The sequence below is a fragment of the Hesperophylax consimilis genome, chromosome 14, assembly GCF_061612785.1.
Source record: "Hesperophylax consimilis isolate HC1 chromosome 14, BYU_Hcon_1.0, whole genome shotgun sequence".
Classification (NCBI taxonomy): Eukaryota; Metazoa; Arthropoda; class Insecta; order Trichoptera; family Limnephilidae; genus Hesperophylax; species Hesperophylax consimilis.
Genome location: NC_142849.1, coordinates 13,010,127 through 13,031,736, shown reverse-complemented (window position 1 = coordinate 13,031,736; position 21,610 = coordinate 13,010,127). Strand labels below are relative to the sequence as shown.

Below are 21,610 nucleotides of genomic sequence, written 5' to 3'. Positions count from 1 at the left end.
CTAACAACGTGCCAAATCCCGGTTGGATGGTACCGACATCTACTTCCTTTATTAATTGCTGTAATGTCTCAGCTCGATCGGATGTAGGAATGTAGGTTAATTTTCACTTCTAAAATTTGTCTTCATTCATTCACAAAAACAATCAATAGATTCAAAAAATTTAAATAGATGTATTTAATGATATAAAACGCTACCATTTCCATCCATCATGAAGCCAATTTTTCTTGTTTTTACGAAATGAAAGCTGTGTTGATATAAATGACCTACGCAAGTGTATCCACTTAAACGGTGGCCATCATAAATATCTACATTATTCTAGATCAATGTGTACATTAAACATCTACTTCATTTGAACAGCTTTGAAACATTTATAAGTATGGCTACCAAACATAAAACTGACTACATTCAGATCGCGTTAACATCATTGTTTAGTTTTGACCCGATACAACTTATCGTATCTAGAGGAGCCTTGCATATCGTTTATAAAATTAAAAATGTCGAGGACATCGATATTTTGTCTCTGTCTTCTGTCATCAGTCTGCTACAGTAGCAGCTTTGGATTTGTAGCAAGTCCTTGTAAAACTACAGTCCGACCCGCTGCACCTAAGGTTGTAGCTGCTGCATGCGCCACAGCATATGCGAGCACCGGCCTAGGATGGGCCAGTGCATCCAGCGCGGCTAGTGCAAGTAGTTCTATCTGTCCTTTTGTCGACACCAATTCGGATGAATATGATCCAGCTGAATTGAAGAAGATTTACCCACCAAAAAATAAGTAAGTTAAGCATATTATTTTTACAATGTATTTTTAACTTGGGAAAGGGTTGAATTTTGTTGTAATTTTTTATGTTAGATCTTACAGGATGCCTTGAGATAAATAATTTTCCATCAAATTATCTTTAGGGCTACTGAGTGGACGGTATTTTTACAGGAAAGAGTGGAGAGGAAGTTCTGCGAAGGAAAAGGGTATGAGGAATGGGTAGCAATCTGGGGTTCAGTGTGTCCAGAAGTGATAGACAAGGTGATGGGTCAAGAGAGTCCGACGGGAGAGGTTAAAGGTTTTCCTCAGCCAGTCTCTGAATCTCTCTAGGTCTCCCACCATTGATGAATGTATTGTATTTAATGAGACACGAAGTAAGAAAATGGATTCCACTTTTGTTGGTCTAATTAGTCCGATTTGGCCTCCAACGCTATACCGACAGACTGCTACCGACCGACGGGAAGTTTCCCGTAGTCACAAAATCCGGTCTACGCGCAGTGCGCATCGTTTATCATATTATGTAGATCAGTGTTCCGCAAACTTTTTGTGTTGAAGGTCTATCAAATCAAGAAATTTTAGAGGTACACCAAAGAAAAAAAGCAATTTTTATTTATTACTAAAATCAATATACCTATTATGAAAAGATGTTTAGTGAGAAATATGAACCTGTTTAACTGAGCGCAGGCGATCGAAATTTTGAGCAATCGTTGATAAGGCTGTTCTCATCTCTTCATTGATCGTCCTCAGGCGTTCTCCTTTTTTCGATTTAATAGTTGTGAGAGTTGAAAATCCTTATTCGCATAAGTAGGTTGTGGCAAATGGTAATATATTTTTAACAGCACGCTTTGAAAGCAGTTGATACTCATTTTTTATATGTAGCCAAAAATGTGCTAGCTCTACTTTGGAAAAATTTAGTTTTAATGTCCGATCAGTTTTTAACTCTATGAATTCTTCCTGCTCGTTTATCGGTAAGTTTCCGAGGGAAATATTATCCGAGAGTGGATTTCGTACCCAGTCCATAGGTTGTAGGTCACACTCAGGAAAATAACAGTTCATTTTTTCTGATAATAGCTCCAAGTGTTTCACTAGCAAAGCCTGCACTTTGTTTTTGAATCGGCAGCCATGACATTTGGAAACAATTCATTACTACCATTGACAGCGTGGCTGATCCATAATACCAACTTTGCGCGAAAGCTTTCAATTTTGTTCGAAGACCTTAAAAAATAAGAATTCCTGCCTTGCATTTTTCTGTTGAGCTCATTTAAATGAGCGAATACGTCTGCTATATATGCAAGTTTTACTACCCATTCTTCCTGTTCAAACACAGAAGCAAAATCTGAACCTGGGCCTCTAAAAACGTCTGGGACTCATTTATTAGCTCGTAAATCCGAAATAGCACTTTTCCGTGAGAAAGCCATTGTTTTTTTGTATGAAACAGAAGTGACTGACATTATCTCTCATCTGCTCCCATTTGCTTTCTTATTATCTTCACAATACCTTGATTTTTTTCCGCGGCACACCAACTGATGACCACGGTACACCAGTGTGCCGCGGCACACGCTTTGCGGAACACTGATGTAGATGTTTATACATTTCGTCCCTTAGAAAACATATGGAAAATAAAATAGACTTGTTATTCAGAAGTAATATTTATAATATATCAGAATATTTTCAATAACATATCCACTTTTCAGTGAGATGTTTCATCAATGTTCATGGACAATATTTGATACATAAAAAAAACTGTTTTCATTTAGGTCTACCTACTCGATGGCCTCCGTGGGCCGCGGGGTAAGGCTCTCGACTAGACCCAGCTGTGCCGTGTCCTACTTATAACTAAATAATTTAAATTTACAAAATTAAGTTAATATTTTTACAGCCTGACAAATAAAAAAAACCGTTAAACTGTCTTTTTGTTACACATTTTACAATTTCTATCAAATTATTACTAATAATATAGTCTCTAGCTGGGCTGTGAAAGAACTGACAACGGTGCATGCACAAGCGCTTCATTTACGAATGCGCCATGTATGTCAATTTTCCTGCAAAATGACAGCTTAAGTTTTTTAAATCATGTTTTGTTCATTATTTCTATTATTTCAACACTATTTCACTATTATATTAGTACAATTTGAAATATTTACATTAAATTATTTGTGTTATTTTTCATCAGTTTTAATCGATTAATAATGTCATCGGAAAAGCGAGGTTATTTCGTACGTATTATTTTTTAATTTACGAAGTTTTTAATTACATAAATGCCTTATGCATATGTAGGTAAATATATAAAATCCAATAAAGATAAACATTTATATTGTGCCAAAATGTCTGATTTTTTTAAGTTATCCTCGGGGAATTATTATTATAATTTGTAATTGTATGAATACGATAAAAAGGAAAGTGACAATTTTCTTGCAAATTTCTTAAATAAAAGGACTGTGTTTTTAAAGTTTTTAATTCTCTGAAATTTTTCGACGTTTTAATTCGAAATTTGTGTGACGAGCTTATTTATAAAAAAATTTCATGTTTGAAATTAAAATACCGTATTTTTAAATATTAAGGTATATTTCAAAAATCTAAAAGGGAACTTTATCTAGTTTTTAAAATTGTACGTGTTTTTACGACATCTTCAAAATAAAGACATATATTGAACATTTAAAATATCTTCTAAAATTCGGAAATTCGATAAGAAAGTATTTTTATTTCAAGGTCGTTTATCAATTGAAGGCTGATGGAGTTTAAGCATACGTGAGGTAGATACATCTAAATAAAATAAATAAAAAATCAGCTGATTATACAAACTTCATCAAATTTAAAGAGTGATAGCTGATAGCATTGTTAATATTCGCATAGCAGCTGAATGATGAGATCACATGTAATTTAATTCGAAATGCCAGAAAACAATTTTACGAGTACGTGCAGACTTATTTATTTAAAGTAATTATTCAATATTTTGAATGCTTCGTAGTTTCATGTCATAGTACTAGAACCATGTATTTTTGTACTAGTTTTAAGAAAAAAAAGGTTTCAATCGTGAAATAATGTACATATGTTGTTTTATTCATTCTGTAGTGTTATTTGCAGATGGAATACTGTTTGCCTCACTACGTTATTATGAGAAATGTAAAAATAGCCCAACAATGTTGTGCTATTTCTAACTAATAACAATATTATTAAGAAGGTAATAAATAGTGCAAAACAGTTTGTGCAATGCTACGGCAGTTTTGTTGCTGTAGAGCAGGGGTGGGGAACCTTTTTGTCGTCGGGGGGCATTTGTAAGTTAGTTCAGTAGTATTAGGTGGGGGGGATGTGTCGAAAACCTCGATATATTATTCATTATCACTACAACTCTTTGAATAAAAAACCAATTTCATATTCACAAATGATTCTACTACTAGATATTTATGACTGTACTTGGAACACAAGAATGGTTTCCTTTGAGTTGATCTACAGATGAGTCTTGTGATGATTCTTCCTATCGCTACTCGTTTAAAGACTAAATTAATTTTAAATCCTGGTCACGCGGACCAATTCTTTCTTCTATCGTTACTTTAACTCGTTTCGAGGTTCAAGGTATCCGTACCTCCTGCTCAGTTGATTTTTCCTCAGCTAGTGATGGCGCCCTTCGGGTGGCATACCTTAAAAAAAACCTAACTAAGTCTCTCGATCCCCGTATGGAGTATACAGTAGACAAGATCTGGAGAGTTATTTTCGCAATAATGCTCATTTTTTAGCGTTGTGTATTTTTTTTGTTTTTGAAATTCATATGAAGAAGACTTCCCCTATATGACCGACCCATTAATGCATATGTTTTGTGGTAATCCAGTTCCATTAAATTAGACTAGGTGATCTCTTTACCATTGAAATTGTTAAAACTTTTCTCATAAAACCGTGCGTCTAACCTCCTCTTCTTCCCTACAGGACGTCTAACCGTAATACTGTAGTTGTTACTTGTGTGTTTTAATCTTTCCAACCTTAAATAAAATCCGGGAACATGAAATAGTTTCGTTATTCATTTCGTCTCCACCTGTTCTGATAAATGTTAGTTTGTTTATTATATACTTAGTCTTATTATAGGGAAGGAATGAGCGGTGAGGAGAGGGGAAGGAAATAGGGGTAAACTATACAAATGAAATCTCTTTCAAACTACGCTAGCTCTTCCAGTAACCAATACAGACGCTTGCAGATGCAGAGTCTGCAGATGTTAAAATATTCTATAATACTCGAACACCTCATTATATGACCAATTCGTGTGAAACACTGTATTTAATTAGTATGTATTAAATCCGTTCTCTTTAAAATTGATGCTAAGCCATTCAGAGTTACGGTACTGAATATTGTTAAAATCTGAGACTGAGTTGACCAGAGACTTCGAAATTCAAAAAAGGAAAAATAGTAACAATAACTTTTCGCTCAAAAACACGCGTCGCTTGTTAAATTACACCTTCTTATCAAAACTTTGTGGGACTTTATCTTTTTCCATAATTGCGGACTATTTATAACTGGATTTTTCCATTAATCAAGCTTAAAATATGCCATTTGAACCTCTATCGACTCGTATGTCTTTGCCTGTTTAACTCACAATCGCATCATGCCGATTATGTCATTTTGGCTATTTCAAAAAAGTTCCCACCTCGCGTTTGCTATCCTTTTTACGATAATCCTGACTAAGACTGAAAAAATGCGTTCCGAATCCCAAAGGGCGCTTTCAATCTTTTAGTCGATTCTGTTTTTTGAAGTAAAAATTCTGGACTTTTTATTTTACAATGTTATTGTGCCCGCGAAATTGCTTTAATTTCTGCCGTTAGCTACCCTAATGTCTCCTTATTCTAGCCAATCCACTCCAAGAAATGCCCCCCCTGTAGTCACCCCTGACTGTGGTCACAATTTGCAAGCATTATCGCAAATGTCAATTATACTTTCAGTTTCGTCGTCACTTAGGTTTTATCTTCCGATTCTGCCAAAACATCCCCTTTCATATATTGCACAACAATAACAAGAGGAGTAGATTGATTTAGGCCTAGACTAGTAATCTTCCCTACCGTCTACAGTTGTTTTTGATGTGGTACGTTTTGTGTTTAACGCTTACTCTCGACCCTGGCTTTGATCACTACTATATTATTGCTTTCTACTATAAATTCCACGATAAGTCCTATAGGTACTTAACTAAATTCTTTTGAATCCCTTTTCACTCGAATTTTAGAAAGGTTGAAAACCTTTTTCTCAAATAATAATTCTGTTGCAACCCTCTCTGGCGTTGAACACTCCTTCACTTGGCATTCAAAATATTGTGAACCCCTCAAAATGTTAAGTTAATCAACTTTGAGTTTTTTCATCAAAAAATTCGATGGGAATATTTTCAAGGTCAACGTCGTATAAATCAAAGCGTATATCTACCCCTTTTCTGGCATCTTCTTTGTCCTGTCAGATGTCGCCCCACCTATTTTTCCTTCCTCCAGATTGGGCAATTTAATTCCTCTGATTATCTTTGGTAGAAAGTCCTTAACCAAAAATTCAGTTCTCTTCCTGGTTTCCTTCGAAATACGTCAGCAGATAAATTCCGCTTCTGGAATTTTAACATATCATTCGGAAAATTGACTATTTGTGTGATTCACCAGCTTTGATAAAAAAAAACTAAGCCCAGCACATGAAAATGGTTTCCTCCGATTTTCGCAGCACACAGTCTGGAATTTGAAATTTATAACTGCACTGAAGTTTCAGCTCAAATAGTCAGCAACTAGAATTTTAAAACTGCACTTCAAACACGAGAATGATTACCTTCTTAAAGGCCTCTGCAGATGAATCCACAACTGTGATTTATCTGTAAACTATTCCCCAGTTTATTAAGCATTACACTCATAATTTCTTATTAGTTAAATAATAAGAGATCAAAATAAAATTAAAAAGATATGTTGGATCGCCCTGTCAGCAATGTTATATTTTTCTCTCGGTTTTGTAATTCTGTCTTAAAAATTTATCCGAAACACCGTGAAAGAAAATCGTTCTCGCGTTCTGAAAGTATTTTTTTTCTCTTTTTTGTGGTCAGCAGGCCGCACTGGAAGTGCTCGCGGGCCGTAGGTTCCCCAACCCTTGTGATGTTTTGGATACTCACATAAAATAAACGAGACAAACATACTCCAAAAAAAAAAAATTGTTTAGAATATGAGAAGATTTATTGACAGGCGGGCCTTGAAGAAACAGATTCCCACGGGAAAGGAGAGATCGGAGGGACAGTCGGTCTTTGAACTTGAGTACGTTGACAGCTCCGAGAAATCAATACAAGTCAGAAGTGATATGTGAAATTACAGTTAATTATTGAATTCAAATGGTATTAGAGAATATTGTGGAATATTGAATTAAAGAGAAATATTATTGATCCGGTGTTTGTGTGAAGTGAAAGTGTGTTAGATTAAATGTGATTTCGTAAATATGTAGTTCAAACTAAGTGACTTGTCTTAAAAACATGGAAATTATAAAAATAATGATTGCGTTTTTAAAACAGAGTGAACGTATAAAGGCAGGAAGTGTTTAATCGGGCTAGGTTATTGATTTGGCGAGATGGCATTCTATCCACGGAGACCGAAAACCAGAGAATCAAATAAATTATTAACTATGGGTTCGAATCCTGACAGATTAGGGAGGTACAATTTTATTTACAGGAATATTTAATTACCCTTTTAAAGTCGTAGGGAGGGAACCAAAATTGAACAGATTGCAAGGATTTCGCTAAAATGAGGAAAGAAGCCGATAGGGGGGAGATCAAAAATTGAAGTGATTTAGCTATATAGTGTAACCAGGGAAGCTTCACGCTGAGAATGAGAGATGACTAACTGGGTGAGTTTTTTTTATATTATTTATTAAATTTCAGAGGACCCTTTTAAAAGACGGATACAACCGAGGTACAGGAACTAAGTTTACGACACCTGCCGCCCAAATAATGTTATCATTAAAAGGGATGTGCTAGGCGAACTGTCAATCAGCTGTGAGCGAGAGACGAGTCAACGACCTTTCATATGTAGGCCGATAACTTTTGTTTTTAGGGGAATGCCTTGGACCGAGGGTCATATCGAAAATTTACCTACCTGCCGATCTGTTATTCTTTTAAAACATTGCGAATCAAATCATGACGTTGTCCCCGCGGTAGGTATTGAATCGCCGACGAAACATAAAATACCTATTACAAATTAGGCCAACCAATATAAATTCGCAGTATAAAAATACCTATCTACAGGGTACCTACCACAACACTGACGTACAATTGAAACAGCGAACACTATGAGGCCGAGAGGCGCGGTGTACAGTCAGTCAAAGGGGAAGAAAATTTATCGTAGAAAGAAGAGAAGGAAAAAGTTTGAAGTAGAAAGGGTAGATCATTACACCCTGCAGTAGGGGGTGCAGCTACGGCTAAGATCAGTGGCATTTCGTGCAATAAGGCAGGGGAGGCTCTTCCTCCCTAAAACATCGAACACTTCCAAAATAAAACCGATCATTTACGATTAAGTAGCTCTAGTGACATAATATAATCATAACATTGTATGCATGGACATTTTGGAGGTTTTGTTTTGCAATTTTAAATGTAGACTCGTGATATCAAAAAAATTAGCGTCCTTGCGAGAGCTCTGAAGGGGTACCATCAGTACCTAAAACAGGGCGGGGAAGTGGTGGGCCTCCTCCAGCTCTAGTGTCAAAGATATCTTTTATATTGGGATGTACGCGGCATTGCTTGCGGAGTACGACTATTGTTTGGATTAATTTAGTACGGTGAATTTGCAGTTGACGGGGTCTATCTTGTTTTTGTATCTAGTAATTGACTTGATCATGTTTTCACATTATTATTATAGTTTGACGTAGATAGTAGTAATTTTTTTTCGAAGAAAAATTCTTCTGAAAGCTTATCATTTTGTGATGTCATTATTTATTATATTAAAACACAAATAACTTTGTTTACGTCACTTTAATATATATACCCTCTACATGTTTCATGAACAATGTTCACATCATCAGGAGCAAGTATATACTAAAGTCAAAAATTAAATATAGATTACAATTGAACAGTGGAAGAAGTGGGGAGGGGTAGGAGTGGGCGGAGTTTTTCAGAATTGGTAATTACAATATTGTTAGACGGGAAAGACCATTTTAGTGGGAAAATAGTTAAAAGTGATAGATAGTAGTCTTCATTGTTTGTTCTAGCTATAGTTAATAGTTAGGTTTAAGTACATGTGCTTTAAAAAAATGTTTGTGCCTCTACACTTTCAACCCCTCCAAACCGGTACTGCTAAAGAAGACAAAACACTTTTAGCTATTGCAGTCAAAGATAGTGCTAGGACAGTTAAAAGAGGTAAACCCATCATAGCAGGTAGTCCTATGGCAGTTGAACCAATAATTGTAGCTATTGCGGGAGCAACAAGTGCTAGAGCTAAAGGGTGTAAACCAATCGCAGTTGTTTTATATGCAGTCGAAACAAATAATTCCACTGAAAGCAGCGTAGTCACAGCTGTAATGAGTTTTCAGTACTTGTCAGTGTGACTAAATGAGGAGAAATAGTCGCGATTGATACTGATAAACTGGCTATTAATTATGCCAATGAAAGACAGTTGCTTTAAGTGCACCCGGTGCTACTGGAATACCACCACCACGATATCAGCCACAGCTAGGGTTGCCAGATGGTCCAGTTAAAAAAAAAACGAATTGATTTTTTTGGTTCAATTTGTGGAAAAATCAAAGATTCCTTTGATAATCATAAACCCCTTTGATTTTGGCCAGATCAAACAGAGAAAATTACCGAAAATTATTGAGGGTTAACACGATGAAACACTTAGTAAACATTAAAACATATATTTATTGTTGCTATTGGTAAGCTAAAAATCACTTTTTAACATATTATTAATATTATTTAATATATTATTGTTTATTGACTGAAATTGTATCTTTAAATTCAGTGTATAGTAGTTCGTCATAGTCATTTTTTACGGTATCCACACCTAGTCGATTTTTTCGTCAGTCCATACATTACCTTTTACAATAAAAACTCTTTCTACGAGAAGGTAACACTGCACACATATTGTACCATTTTCTACGGATTTGAGGCTGATTCATCTTTGAAAAACCTACACAACATATCAATGGATTTTCCTTCAAGTGAAAGAAAAATACTTTTAAATGCAGCCAGTTCCTCGTAAACATTTTTAGGAGGAGTTTACCGCTTCCATGGGGACAGTGACCATATTTCAATTAGTTCATCTTCTAGCGTAGGTAATCTTTCGCGTTCAATATGCAAGCAACTGAAAGTTTTGTAGGTATTGTTTTCAAAAGGGTACCACTTTTCCATACAGGATAGTGCTCTTTGGTAAACTTTAAAAGCGTTTTAAGTAAATTCTCTTAATTGATCATCTGAAAGATGACCTTTTCTTAATGCCTTATGCACTTTAATTGCGAAATGTTTGTCTTCTATTTTCTTTGAAAGTGCATCTCGAAATTTCACAATTATATTACGGAGATTATATGCTACTATGATATGTTTTTCCAGCAACAATGATAAGAGACCATAAAATTATGAGTAAAATATGGATATAACTCATAGTAACTTCATAAACGTCCAAAAATAATACCGTTTTTCGGGGAGAAATATTGAATTACAGCGGGAAACAATTTTCGGTTTCCTTTATTAGAAGCATCGGTGGCTACGGAAAAAATTACTTCATTTTCAAGTCCTCCTCTATAATTTCCATAGAATATGGATATAAAACGTGGTTTACTATAACAGTACATTTAGTGTGCCCTCCTATCATTTGTTTTATGATTTCTGAGTCCGTAATTGTTTGTTTTTTCGCTTTTGTGGAGCATTCTTGGGCAAGATATGAAGTATGGTGATCGATCATTATCAAACACTTCACAAAATTCTGCAATTGGAGGCTGCTTTTTGGTTCAAAGAACGAATGCAAATGCTGCACTTTCAGCCTCCTTGTGCTTCTTTGATGCACGTGATGGTTTAATGCTTTTAAGCCGTCGTAGGCTACAAAGAATGTTATTGTACACAATTTTCAGTATCCTTTAATTTTATTATCATTACATTTACTTAGCCATGAAAGTTGAGATTCCCACTCAATATTAAAGTAGCACATTTGTCTTGGTTTCTATGACGGTGTTTTACATCATTGGTGGTAGATTCTTAATCTCCTTTCATTATTTATGAAATTTTATCATTTTTTGCAATCTCAAACACAACGCAGTACTACTAGTTTCATAAGCAGAACTTCCAGAGACCAACACGTTTAACGCGGCTGACAGAAACGCCGAAGGTGACGCGACTGAGCGATCTCTCGTCAGTGATGTATATAAAACGCGTATTTTAAAAACAAAGGACATTCTATTGTTCGGTTTTCCAAAATTTTCTAGACCAAAGAGCCGTTCAAAAAACCGTACTGTCCGGTCCAATATCAGACATCTGGCAACCCTAGCTTCAGCAATTTTTTAGCGCCGAGTGCGGTTTTTTCTATAACACAGATACACCCCGAATCAAAATGGACGCTATTTACAGCTATTTCTCTCTTAAATAAATATTAGCAAAGTTATATTAATCGAATACAGCAGCATTTTAATCCGCAATAAACGTATGCAGACTCATTTGAACAGCTTTGAATTTGTAAACTGCTAAAGATGTAGAAGTAACTTCGTTCATTATTTAAGGCGCAATGTTCATTGTGCATACATCGTCTGTATCGGCAACAAGTGATTTCTAATTATTAAGTTCCTGAAGATCATAACACAATGTTGAGGTCCACACTAATGGGGTTGTGTGTATTATCGGCAGTGTGCTATTGTAGCGGCCTAGCACCAACAAAATTAAAATCTACCGCAGCTCCTGTGCTGAAACTCACCACCAAAGGATCTGTGACAACCAAAGCACCGGCGACAACCATCAAGAGTCCAACGGTCAAATCTGCCCCGACTACTTTCGTTGATACCAACTCTGACGAATATGATCCGATCGAAGCCAAGAAGATCTATCCATTTAAAACGTATGTTGAATAATTTATAGAAAATTTTGCACTTTTTTGCACACGTGAAGTAAATTTAAAAAAACATCATTCGATTTTAAAGAAAAAAAAAAACAAAAAAAAAATTAATTCAGAAATCATCAGAGCCACTTAAAAAAATTATTATCATTCTTAGCCATTTGGCGATATACATGAAAACTATTCTTATAAAAGAATATTAAAAACTATTCTTATAAAAGAATATTAAAAACTATTCTTATAAAAGAATATTAAAAACTATTCTTATAAAATACATATATATTACATAGGTACACACGGTGACATGCGAGTATTAGCATTTTTCTGAAAATGGATGACATTGTCCTACCCAATCGGGGTTTGACGGATTTGCTAGCACGGTTGACTCCAGTACCTGCGGAGAGTGGTTCAATCCACAGTCAAACCATTCTCTGTTCTAATTTTAAAAGTTTACATCATTTTAAAGGCCAGTCCCTAGGGATGAACGTTCAATCACTTTTTCTTTGAAATTGGCTGCTAGTCGGCCCAAGAGATAGCGCAACTAGGTCGAAAATTGAAAAAAGATAAATTATAGTAAAAATAGTATATTAAAGTATAAGTGGATAAACAGGTCTTTAAAACACGCGCGATTTTTCGAGCACGACGGCGTAGCCGAGTGCTAGAAATAAAGCAAGTGTTTTAAAGACCAGTTATCCACGAATACTTTACGCTATTTTTTTTTATTGGTACACTTTGAAAACATAAATATTGATATTATTATTAAAAATTTGGAAATAAGAACTATTAATGAATTCGTGATGTGACATCACAATATCTTGTTGTCATGGAAATGAAAAACACAAACATTAATTTGCAATCTGTCATGTCCGATTTATAGTTAAAAGTTGACATTTAGGACATAATAAAAAATTCGAACAATCGGAAAATTTGAACAATTCATCAAATTTCAACGTTCATTTTCGGGTTCTGTGAAAGTCCTATTCAAGTTCTGTTATTATATCATTGTAGGCTTGACAAAACTGAAATAAAAACAGAACTTAAAAAAATCATTCACAGAACTTGAAAATAAACGTTGAAATTTGATGAATTGTTCAAATTCTCCGAAACAACCCGTCCTTAGTCTTCACATTTTGTTGATTTGTTGATGTTGCCATGGTAACTTTAAAAAACGCGCGTTCCATAAAGTGCGATTTAAACACGCTAGGGCGTACTTTAAATGAGTAAAAAAGGGCACCAATAGAAAAAAGTATATTTTTTACGGGTTGATTTTTTAATCTCCATTTCTATTTTTTCTAAAGAGCTTATTTTATATCTTGTATTCTATTATTTTTGGTTTTAATGCTCTTATTTGTTCTTTTATTTTCGTTAATTTATTTTTTCACAGCACGTGATTTAAAAATGGTATAAGATCTACCTTATTTATAGGGCTACTTACTTACTTCTATAATTATATTTATGATTATGTAATCACGAAATATTTCAACCACATGTTATGTGCCTAGTTTGCAGACAAAAATCATTTTAAAAAACTTGTAAATTACCTACCATATATAAAAAATATATCTTACTGATAACATTGTTTTTCCTTGATAGGAAAAAAGTATTTCGGGAGCCAGGTCAAGGATCCAGAAATCATAAATATCCAATCCACAATCTTTATTTGTGAAGTGACGAACTGCTTTTCATCTTTTCTAAAAATATTTTATAGTAAACTGATGAGCGTTATATTATGTACTTTATTGTTGTAATAATAAAACGGCTTCAGCTGAAATGAATCTTGTGGATTGATTAAAATATTGTGGCCGAGTAAAACTGAAAGGTGTTTCAAGCGACAAACACAATGTTCGCAGTATACAGATATATAAGTTTTAATACTTATTGCAAATTGGGAATCAATTGCGAACAATGCCTAAATTATATCTTCCCGATTTCAGAAATGAAATGCTCAAGCCTCCCTGCTGCGGCCGCGTGATTGCCGCGTGCAAGAAAGACGATAAGTACCGCAGCTATGATGGCTCCTGCAACAACTTGGCACACTCGGATTGGGGAGTGCCCAATGCGACCTACTCCAGGCTTCTGCCCCCCGTGTACTCCGATGGTATGTGTTCGCTAATCATTCATACCCTTCTTTTTTTGGTGGTACCTCATTCATGAAGAACTCTTCTGTAAACGTGGTTGAGCCGGATGGGGCCATGCGAATCTAAAATGAGAATGCCGATGCAGGCTTGTCCTTCTTACCCAATGTACCCATCCAAAATGTCACCATGGCCGGTATTATTGTTGCAAGATGTCAATAAAAGTGACAGAATACTCATTTGGAGCTCTGCAGATCTCAGTTTTGGGAGAATTGATGTATAATATAGTTTTAAAAAATAACATTGGCATTGAAAGTATTCTAGTCTCTGTCTACCAAGGGATGCGCTATGGCAAGAGAGGAGTGCAACTATGCGATGTTAATAAGTAATTTATTTTATTCTCTCTCTGTGTTCATAGGGCACTTCCTGTTATTTCTATTTAATGCCCCCCGACAAACAGAATTACATAAAGAAAAATGCTAGTCTTGATCACACCATGAGGGGCAACTGATTCAAGATTATAACAATTACAACGTATGGGAATTTAAAACACTGCGTGATTTCAAAACTCTTAACCTATTTTTTTTCCTGGTAAATGGTCAAGCAATAAATATCTCATATTTTTCATATATACACTTTCCATCAAACACAGAATTCAAGCAAACATACCTTCCATCCAACTGTGTTCAATCGAAACACTCTTGCAAAGATCTATAATTAACTAGAGTTATTGTAACAGCTGACATTGTTCACCTCGTATGTAAATACCACTAACACATGTAAATAAAACACATATTTCGTAATAACCGAATACAGGCATGCCCAACCTGCGGCCCAATCAAAGATTTTTTGCGGCTCTAAATGAAGTTTTCAGCTTTTTATATATTGGATTTTGGTATTAATACAAAAAAAATCGTTCTCGTTAATTTATCACATTTATATTAAATTTTATGAAATTATAAAATTCTTATTATTTTATTCTTGTTTATATCTTGTTGTTATTCCTCGGACCCTCGATGGGGGTTTTGATTTATTGCTTGAAAAGTGCCAGACGCATAGCCACACTTGACGCAGCGAACGTGTGGAGCCGGCAATACAATATTGAGAGTGAGACGGCTATAGTCTGATCATAGACCAATCAAGTAATCGTACACTGTTTACTCGTGTTAGCAGTGCAGTGATGCAAATTCTACCGAAATTTCGGTAGATCTTGCTAGACCGATATTCACAAAAATGTATGTTTTTTCTTTGGAAATTCTCTAGCCAACTTCCCCTTCTACCCTGGATACAAATTATTCACAAACTGGCCTTATTCATTCACTGTGTGACCCACCTAAGCTCAGTAATATTTTTTGACACACTCTGATCTAAAACATAGGTACCTACACATACGTATGTTAATACTAACATATTTATATATAATTTTCAGTATAAGTACATGATATTTGCATTACATTGTATGAACATTCGCAGTAATTATAGCACAAGTATTATATTAATAAAAAAATAAAACTGGAAATTGAAATGCATAAATTCTCAAAGTGTTTTATTGCTTTTTTCAATACAGAGCAAATACAGACGTTATTTAACAATGCGAGCTAGGGCGCATCTGAAGGAATCCAGCCATATTATATCATAATCTACCGTGTAACCTATTGTGCTGTTCATTTAATTGCACTGAACTGTCTGATGAAAATTATTTGCAAATGCAAAAGTATCTCATCTTAGAATATTATTTTGAATATTGTTGCCGTTATTATTTGATCTTCGTTCCAGAGATTTACAGAACTATTGGCGATTATGTTGTGACGAAAAAAATATTCAGAATTGGGAAGCGGGTATGGGTACATTAATTGTATAACCAACATGTATGCCTTCGGTCATTCCAAGTGGTTCGATGCGTTTAATGCCTTGGTTTATATGGTGAGGATTGTTTAGGTCTTGCGAATGCGTCTGCCCACCTATAGGTAGATCTTTTTACTATGCCTCTCCAGCAGGATTCTCTCGACCCATGGCCTTGCAGCGCAATTGGGGGGATGAATTCAAACTTCCGTCACTCCTGTACACACTAACACCCAGATTCATACCCACTCCTCACACCGGTATCCTTCCTAGATCTTCCTCTCCTTCCTTTCCTTAAAAAAAACCTACACACGGCATCCTCAAAGATGACATGCCCTAAAAGGCCCTGAGGAAAATTATTTTTCTCAAGGCCTCCTGTATGCAGATAATGTAAGTTCTTTAAAATGGCTTTTGTGATTCTTCGTCCGTGTTACTACAGTAATTTGATTAAACGAGTCTCCTTCGTATATTTTCCAGGAGTCCGACTACCTCGCAGATCCACTGACAAGAGCCCGCTGCCCTGCGCCAGGAAGGTGAGGACCGACCTGTTCCCCACCGGGCAGGTGGAGAACGGCAAGTGGCCGCTGAACATCATGTACTGGGGGCAGTTCCTGGCCCACGACATGTCGCTTCTGAAGGACTTCGACGGCCGTGAGTTCTCCAAATACTTCTGTTTTCCGTTAAATGATCTGTTCATACCATAGACTAAATACGACTAGACATGGCATAACCATTGAAAAATAACCCCAACACAATTTTGGTTTGGTTCACGTGCACATTTATGAAAAAGCCCACGCATTGTGTGGCAATGGGAAATGGGCACTGTGCATTGTGTTTTACCTTTTGTTGGTCTAGAGTTAAGCTATTTTGCTTCTCAGCTATGCTGGGCAAGTTCATTTTTTCAATCACAAAAATAACCCAGTTCCAAATATTTTGGATTGTACCTACCGCGGACTTAAGAAAATGTAATCAGCTATCTGAATACAAAAAATATAAGTACCTTACAGATAGCTTGAAGGCAGCGTATTAACAAATGTGAAAAATTCAACGAGATTCATTTATTTGCTGGTAAAATTCTTGACGTCACATGAATAACACACCCACAAGGAATCCACCAATAGTCCAGTCAAGATGTACATCCGTGCTTGCAAAAGGTCCAGTCATTCTGAATTTTTTATATGTTGTTAGGACCTAAACCAGTATTAAAAAAAAAATTTGCAACTTCGAAAGTGCTGTGCGACCGGCGGTGGACCTAAAAAACCAGGAAATTTTCGGATTTTTTTCAGTTTTTGCTCAATATCTCAGTAAAGGAAGGGTCTGACTGGTATAATTGTTATACATACTTTTAAAGTAGACTAAATTTTCTATAATTTGAAACCAAATTAAGCAATACACAGCCATTAGTTTTCAAGATACAGTTCTTCAAAAATAGGCAATTTTTTCCAAAAAGTGAAATTTTTTCCAAATGGCCACTTATTTTGTAAAATAATTTCTAAAATACGCATCTCACGTCAAATATTGTATGAAATAAAGTTGTTGTAAATTTAATAAGCTTTTATTTGAGACTAAATTGATATCTGTAGACTAAACGGTTCTCTCAAAAATGGCAGATAACCAAAAACAGTCATAAGTGGGTTTTGGGTGAAATGCAAATATACTGTTCTCGCGTCTTTTTATGGTTTTATTGTGCTGTGAAGTAAATCCATTAATCATCGTGGGTTTATCCTAGGGTTATAATATAATTACGACTTTTTCAAATTTCAAGTACCCATTAGTACCTATACCCATGGGTACCCATATGAATGGGCACGCATATTCACGAGCTGTTCGAGCCCACATTTTGGCAAACCTCACACTGGCCAGCATTGTTTTTTATGAGGTTGACATAACTCCATAGGAGCGAGACGAGACTGAAAAATTGCTGCGAGACACTGAAAGGTCTCTCACTATATCAGCAGAAGAAATTGATACCTACCAAATACTAAAGGCAAAATTTAAAAGTGCCTTGGAGAAAATTAAAGCGAATGGTCCAACATCACAGTTGTGGGTCCAATACTTTCGTATGACCACTTTGATAAAACTATTCATCCAGGCAGAGCGTGCTGGTGATTGGAACCTTCATTTGTACACTTTCCACAAGATGCTCCCTTTTTTCCACGCAGCTGGACATTTTTGTATGCTAAGAGCGCGCACCTCTATCTTCAGGATATGATGGCTCTATAAGATCGGATGGATAAAAGTGAATACGACATGTTCACAAAAGGATCCTTCACCATTCGCCGGTCTGACAAGTTTTGGTCTGGGTTGTAGTCAGACCTAACAATTGAGCAGAAGCTGATGCGATCCATGAAAACCTACGGTGGGTTGACCCAAGGAAGAGGAATCTCCGGAAGTGTTCTGGCAAGGTGGACAACAGGAATGGTGTTTATGTTGAACATTTGTGAAGAACTGGAAAGTTTTTGCAGCTTATCATGTCATACTGGAGAGCAGCATGTAGACATGAGACCTTCTCGAATCATCCGAGATAATAGTGATGTGGAAAAACTAAAAAACTGGTTTGCTCTCCACCCTCCATTTCCCAAAACTGACAGTTTAATTTCTATCAGTGGTGGTTTACTGGCAGGTCCTGAAATTAATTTCCACACAGCCCAGAGAGTTGGAACGGAAGGAGTAATGAAAATTGTGGGGAAAATGTACGACAAGGTAGTAATAAAACGGAAAAATAAAGTTACCATGCTGGCATCGATCACCTCAACCGTTAAACTGCCGGACAAAAACAAAAGAGTGGCTGTGGATCCGCTCACAATTTTTCAGCGAGTGTGTATTGCAAAGAAATCTGAACAGGATTTACAGGATGACTTCAAGTATGAGTTGGCCCCGTTCCCGATGTCTCTGTTCAATGAACAAGGGATGCGCAAGGGCACAAAATCTACTCTGTACTCTGCCTTCACTCCTCTTTCCAGCCACACGCCGATAGATGCCAGCACTCACGTCATTTTGGATGTTGGCTACCTCTTGCACAAGGTCGTGTGGCAGCGGAAGAGCACGGTTCGAGCACTTTTGGCGCGTTATACCACCTACGTCCGAAACCACTTTGGGAAGAACGTCTCCATCGTTTTTGACGGCTACCCCGAAGATGCTACCAAAAGAAAACACCAAAACAGCGGAACGACTCTGGCGCTACGCAGCTCATTCCAGCTACGAATTGACTTTCGATGAATCCACAGTAATTCAAATTGCTCAAGAGCATGTATTGGGCAATGAAAACAATAAGAGACGCCTTATAACTCTTCTCTGTGACGCCTTTCAGAAGGAGGGAGTAGAAATGGCTGTTGCCGAAGAAGATGCTGATCGAGAGATCGTCATGATGGCGTTATCAAAAAGAGCAGATGCCGATCGGGTCGTCATAGTGTGGAGAAGATGTCGACCTGCTCGTTCTTCTCAATGGTTTAGGCGCTGAAAAGACGAACGTCTATCTTCAGAAGAGCACGAAGGGTGAAGCTGGTTGCTGTCACTACTCTACGACCTCCTACAACAACCAGGACTCCCGACAATTACCAGGAACGGTACTATTTACCCACGCGTTTGCCGGGTGCTCTACCACCTCAGCACCGTTTGGCCAAGGAAAGACCAAAATCAGAACACTTCTGAGCAAGAGTGAACCACTTGCTGAGCAAGTGGAGGTCTTCCTTCGGCCAGACTCTACCCCACAAGCCGTGAGTGAAGCAGGCATCAAGTGCTTCGTGGCTCTATATGGGGGTGACATCGCGAGGGATACTTTGTATTTCCTGAGGTATAAGACGTTTTTCACTTCAACAAACATAAACCTCGCCCGTTTGCCACCGACGGAAGATGCTGCAGGCCACCATGCAGCAAGGTGCTACCTCCAAGTGCAGAAGTGGCGGGGAGTCAACTTGAATCCCACTGAATGTGGGTGGAAGCTGTCTTCTCAAGGACTCACCCCCATCCCCACCACGATGGATCCCGCACCTCCTGCTCTTTTGCGAAAAATTTCGTGTAAATGCAATAAAGGATGCTCTGGGAGCTGCTCGTGTAGAAAGGCTGGGCTCCACTGCTCAGTCCTCTGTCAGTCATGCGGTGGCAAATTTTGCATTAACGTCCCGGATGTGGAGCTGAAATGCTCGGACGATGAAGATGACCCGACTACAGACTGGGCGCCTCTCCCAGCTAAGATAAAAAGAAAGATATGATTTGGCAACCAAGACACAATACCTACATGATTTATATTAGTTTTATTTTTTGTGTAGGTACATGTAATTTGTCCTCATAGTAGGTACCATGATGTTTGTACAAGCATTTTGGTATGTAGGAATATAAAACAATGTTTGAAGATGACGTAATTCCCGATAGATGTAATATCTTTTCTTTTTTTCATCAAAAATCTGTTAACTGTTTGATAAATAAAACCATAAAAAGACGTGAGAACAGTTTATTTGCATTTCACCCAAAATCCACTTATGACTGTTTTTGGTTATCTGCCATTTTTGAGAGAACCGTTAAGTCTACAGATATTAATTTAGTTTCAAATGAAAGCTAATTAAATTTACAACAACTTTATTTCCCATAATATTTGACGTAAGATGCGTATTTTAGAAATTATTTTACAAAATAAGTGACCATTTCGAAAAAATTTTTGATTTGAAAAATCCTATTTTTGAAGAACTGTATCTTGAAAACTAATGGCTGTGTATTGCTTAATTTGGTTTCAAATTATAGAAAATTTAGTCTACTTTAAAAGTATGTATAACAATTATACCAGTCAGACCCTTCCTTTACTGAGATATTGAGCAAAAACTGAAAAAAATCCGAAAATTTCCTGGTTTTTTAGGTCCACCGCCGGTCGCACAGCACTTTCGAAGTTGCAAAATTTTTTTTTTAATACTGGTTTAGGTCCTAACAACATATAAAAAATTCAGAATGACTGGACCTTTTGCAAGCACAACCCCCTTTTCATGTTTAACTTGACTGGACTACAATAGGGTGATTCATGTTAATTATTATCACGTGGGGAGCATACAAATATCACGCAACCAATGCGTGATAATTATTGATGTATTAGTCGTCTAGCGTTGACACGCATTGACACGCGCGACAATTCAAGTGTGTGTGATTTATTTGGTCCGTGCATTTTACTAATCAGGGTTGTATTAAGTCGTCTTTGTTGTCGGATAATATCTGCTTCGCCTTTTCGATTTTTTGCATTGACTATGGTAAATAAAATAAATAAACCTATGCACAATAATAAAAATGTAAACGTTTTAGGTTCTATACGACCTGTATATAATTCAAAAACACAAATAAAGTAAATTAAAATCATTTTGTGTTATATTTCAATTCTTTCGTGATTCAGCCTTTATTCAGCACATAAAATTTGCTGTAAGTGTTAGTTTCTTTTTGGCTTTATGTCCATATTATAACACCTCTGACAACAAATTCTCTGTGGTTTCGCTCACGAGTTTGAACGCTTGTACAAGGAGTTTAAACACAGTTGGGTTGTTAAGTTCATCTCCATATTTGGGACGAACGCTATGTGGGGTCATTTTTAAAATGAATTTAGCTAGCTAATCTAGTATAATACATCAATGGTTCATACCATATGTTATACTCTGCAATGTGTGAGTAATAACCACAGACATATGAATATATAGACTAGAACAGGGCTTCCCTAACTGTGAGTCGCGACACCCCGGGGCGCCGCGGGATCATCCCAGGGGCGTCGTGAGGCAATCTTTATAGCGTCTTCCACACGCACACTTCGGAGCGACTGAGTCCCGCGCCACTTCAGGCCGCCGCGCAGAAAAGTCTCACAGTGAACTGCGCTGTAAACCTATCGGTCTTTACTTTTCTGCGCCTGAAGTGGCGCGGGACTCGGTCGCTCTGAAGTATGCGTGTGGGAGACG

General features: G+C 36.7%; 1 protein-coding gene across 2 annotated transcripts in view; it reads left to right on the top strand.

Annotated features, from left to right (window-relative positions):
• The first annotated feature begins 386 nt into the window (after positions 1–386).
• The window catches only part of LOC149417914 (peroxidase-like), a 38,764-nt gene continuing 17,540 nt past the window's right edge, over positions 387–21,610 (top strand). Inside the window, exons 1-3 of one of the 2 annotated variants that reach the window (XM_089639527.1) lie at positions 387–772; positions 13,707–13,870; positions 16,167–16,340. In XM_089639527.1, the coding sequence (XP_089495653.1) occupies positions 495–772; positions 13,707–13,870; positions 16,167–16,340 (616 nt within the window). In that variant the 5' untranslated portion in view covers positions 387–494. Of the gene's footprint in view, positions 773–11,421; positions 11,776–13,706; positions 13,871–16,166; positions 16,341–21,610 lie in introns of those variants that run through there. The other variant, XM_089639528.1, reaches the window with a different exon arrangement.